This window comes from Tachypleus tridentatus, chromosome 8 (assembly GCF_004210375.1).
Source record: "Tachypleus tridentatus isolate NWPU-2018 chromosome 8, ASM421037v1, whole genome shotgun sequence".
Taxonomy (NCBI): Eukaryota; Metazoa; Arthropoda; class Merostomata; order Xiphosura; family Limulidae; genus Tachypleus; species Tachypleus tridentatus.
In genome coordinates this window covers 82770706-82774727 of record NC_134832.1, presented here as the reverse complement: position 1 = coordinate 82774727, position 4022 = coordinate 82770706, and the positions used below count along the sequence as shown (strand labels likewise).

At 35.3% G+C, this 4022-nt stretch overlaps 1 protein-coding gene across 1 annotated transcript; it reads left to right on the top strand.

The window, feature by feature from the left end:
* Positions 1 to 1230: 1230 nt before the first annotated feature.
* LOC143224200 (uncharacterized) lies at positions 1231 to 3505 on the top strand. Its single transcript, XM_076452632.1, has one exon. It carries the CDS (start codon positions 1431 to 1433, stop codon positions 2973 to 2975), a length of 1545 nt encoding a protein of 514 aa, XP_076308747.1. The 5' UTR covers positions 1231 to 1430; the 3' UTR covers positions 2976 to 3505.
* The last annotated feature ends 517 nt before the right edge of the window (positions 3506 to 4022 follow it).

Genomic DNA, 4022 nt, shown 5'->3' with positions numbered 1-4022 from the left:
ACTCTTTGATATCTGTTTGGACAACAATGTGTTTAGGACAGTACTACAAAGGTAGAAAGTAGCAATGGAATATACTCTACTACCATTACTATCCAACGTTTCCAGAAAAGCTTTGGAAACGAAGTACTTCCATTAAATTAAGCCCAGCATGGTCAGGTGGGCACTCGATTCGTAATCCGAGGGTCGCGGGTTCGAATCCCCGTCACATCAAACATGCTCGCCCTTTCAGCCGTGGGGGCGTTATATGTGACGGTCAATCCAATTATTCGTTTGTATAAAAGAGTAGCCCAAGAGTTGGCGGTGGGTGGTGATGACTAGCTGCCTTTCCTCTAGTCTTACACTACTAAATTAGGGACGGCTAGCACAGATAGTTCTCGAGTAGCTTTGTGCGAAATTCAAAAACAAACTGTATTTTACGAGATAGCTTACATACTGCTGTAGAGAGTTAAAACATTAATTTTAACTACGATTGAGATCTGAAATACCATAATTTTTAAAGGTTGAAATAATGTTAATAACTCTAAAGACTAATAACGCTAAAAATCTGGTTCTGATACCCGCGGTTGACAGAGCACAGATAACCCATTGTACAACTATGCCTTAACAAATAATGAAATATTATAAATAACTTAAGTCTCTACTTTATGAAACCATTGATTTTAATTGCAGCCATAAATTCAAAAGAAAAGTATAAATGTGCATTCACGCACAGTGCTGAAAGGTTTGTTGATATTAATGTAATTTACTTGAAGTTCTACAGACAGATATGATACACAAAAAGGTTTAAATTCACGTTTCTAGAGAAATAAAACACCGTTACGAAGTACTAGAATGTTTAGTAAGATGTAAAAGGGTTTAGATACTTGTATAAATGGCAAGATAATAATTATCTTAATATATCAAAGGTGAAAACTGTTATGTAAATTACTAGAGAACTAATGTTAAAATGCTTGAAGGCCTGTAAAATATTAATTTTAATACTGACATCATTTTAAATACCTACTTTAAGTCATACGTTGTCTAGAATCTTCCACCGTTTTAGTCGTAATCTTGTTCTAAATACTTAGTTAACTTTCCCAATATATAAATTACTCAAAACGGTATGTGTACGAATAAGTGTAATGTCTTTTGTGTTAATGTTTAGGAAATGTTAAGTCAGTATTTATCGACTGAGTTGCAACTTCTTGCTGTGCCATAGCAAACTTAATCAGGCTTGACATTTTGATTATTTACAAGCTGCTTGTTGGTCACATATGTGATGTTACTTTGCACTGATTGAATAGTTTTCATGCCACTAATATAGCTTATATTTATTTTACAGCTTAAATACTACGCCTGTTAAACGTTGCAGAAGCATTCACATGGTAAACGGGTAAAAGAAACAACTATCAGAACATATTCGCTCATATTTAATTTCTGAACACCACAGGATGAATGGACACGCTTTTCCATATTACTCAACTCCACTGTCTTATCCTCAAACAGGTCAATCACTAGATGATCAACCGCTAGACTTTTCAACCAAAAAATCCCAGAATAGTTTAGTTAGACAGTTAAACTACAGAGAAGAAGAATCACCATTTACTCGATCTCCAGATTCTCCTGAACATCTAATTCATGCTACCAATTTAACATTACCTCTCTCCCTAAAACTGCCGACCACGAGAGTCTCACCTCATACTGAATTTGACGAAGTTAAAAAAGATAATATAGCTGAGCACCCAATATCAACCACTAGTTCTATGAGCAGTTTCTCGCCGCCTGGTATTTGTTATGCTTCAAGTCTGGGTATATCCACAAGCTTGGAAAGTTATTCTTCTGGACTACTAACCACTTTACCTTCTGCTCTGTCGTATGGAATCCTAGACCCACGCAAACCAGGCAAAACTACTCGCCCTTTCAAGGCCTATCCCAGAGACCCACTGAACATGCCACTTGGAATACACGGAATTCCATTACAGCTGCCTTTTACACCAGATGTAATTGCAACTCAAAGCATTTTGGCTGGAACCTCTGACCCGTCGTTTTTAAAGTTCAGAGAACATATGCTGGCCAGTCGTAGAAACAGACAAGAGTCTCAGCGGAGATCGTCCTCTAGACAGCAAGTGAATGGGAGAAAAGAAATTAATGAACCAAACAAGAGCTCGGAGGTGGGTAACGTCACCACTGGTAACAGCACTAACAGTATCATTTCATTTGTGGGAGTTCAGAACCACGCGACTGTCACCAACACCAGTGCTCTGTCTGCGGTAACTCAGGACAGCACTAGAATCAGTGGTATCACTAGTCATCCTGTAGAAACCCAAGACAAGTCTAACAGTAACAAAACCAACACTCCACCTTTGATGTCTCAAGGTAATGCTGTCATTGAAAATGCTATTTCTTCACCTGCTGCTTCTCAGAACAAAACTCAATTCTGCGTTCAGGCTGAAAACTTGGTGAACACTTTAGAACTCTATAACAATCAAATAAATGAACGTTCTCTTAGCCCCCCGAGTTCAGCTGATGATAATTCTGTTGCTGTTACTGTAACTACTGTCTCCGAGGCTAACGACTCTATTACAATGTCTACCGATAGTAAGAAAAACAAACAATCCAATGGCACTTCCTTAATTTCAAACGGAATAACAGGGACTCGTCAACTTCACCAGAACACAGACAGCGACAACAGCATTCCAGGAGATGAAGTTATCCTGTCTACAGAAAATGAACTTTTGACGCCTCCATGCTCACAAACTGTTGGTAGAAAGAGAGGACGGTCTCTACCTAATGAAGTAAAGGATGAAGCTTATTGGGAACGAAGAAGAAAAAACAACGAAGCCGCGAAACGTTCGCGTGATGCTCGAAGAATGAAGGAAGACGAGATTGCTATCAGAGCTGCTTTTCTTGAGCAGGAAAACCTAAAACTTCGGATTGAACTTGCTGCTTTAAAAAGTGAGACGGCGAAACTCCGATGTCTCTTATATGGAAACTAAATTGTTAGAAGCTATTTTATATGTAAATTTTTGTTTCTAAGATAAAAAAAATAGTAAATTTAATACGTTATTAATCTTAGTCTTTAAGAAATATAAAAAGCTTTTATCGAAGATAGCTTTTTCTTCATTCACTGTTCATTATATAACGTTAAACATTTGCGTTTTAGATAGTTTCGTGTTAAAAGCAAAACTACAGAATAGGCTACGGCTACCAAGAGGAATCGAACTTCGGACTTTAGTGGTACAAAATTTCAAACCTACTGCCGAGCCATCGGAGACGTATATTTTTAAATATATTATTTTTTAAGCCTAAGTTGTATATAAAGTATGTACAGAAGTATATGAAGTTGTATAAAAGGTCACTGTATTTGAAATTCATTATTCATTCAACATTAATGTACTTCTTCAAGTCCTTAAGAGGATAGATATTCACTGAAGCTAAGACAATAACTGTGAATGATGAAGAGGGTTATGTTATACTTTTTGTGAAACTGTTTTTAAAGTTTAGTAATGTTATCTTGAGAAATTAGTGTTGAGGTGTTGCTTTTAACTTAAAACAAAACTTTTCTTCTTTATTGAAAAGTACAAAAATTGAAACTTAGACTATAACCAATAAATAGGTTGTACTGTTCGTTTTCTTAAAACTGTTTTTAAAGTAAAATATACAAAAGTTTGATCAATTATGTTTTCTCTAAAGTTGTTTGTTGTAATAATATTTTATTGTCTGAATTTAGTTTTTCATTGTCATGACTCACATCTAAACATAATGAATGCTTTTATTTTTTATACTCAGCTGTTTTTATATTTTCTACTCTCTGTGTTTTAGGATCGAATAAATTAATGGTGTATACAAGCAATTATTTGTCAGTACAACTAACCTTATTTCTAAACACATACCAATTCAAAAAGGCTACAGTGACTACTAAATTAAAAAATAATAGTATACATATAGTCAAGACAACATCTTATCATCGTTTCAAATAATATCAAAATAACAATAAGATTTAAAACTAACGTATGGGATAAAAATATATAAACATTCGACTT

What these genes read in the sequence shown, in the direction of transcription:
- LOC143224200 (XM_076452632.1), top strand. Translation starts at nt 1,431, where the DNA reads ATGAATGGACACGCTTTTCCATATTACTCAACTCCACTGTCTTATCCT.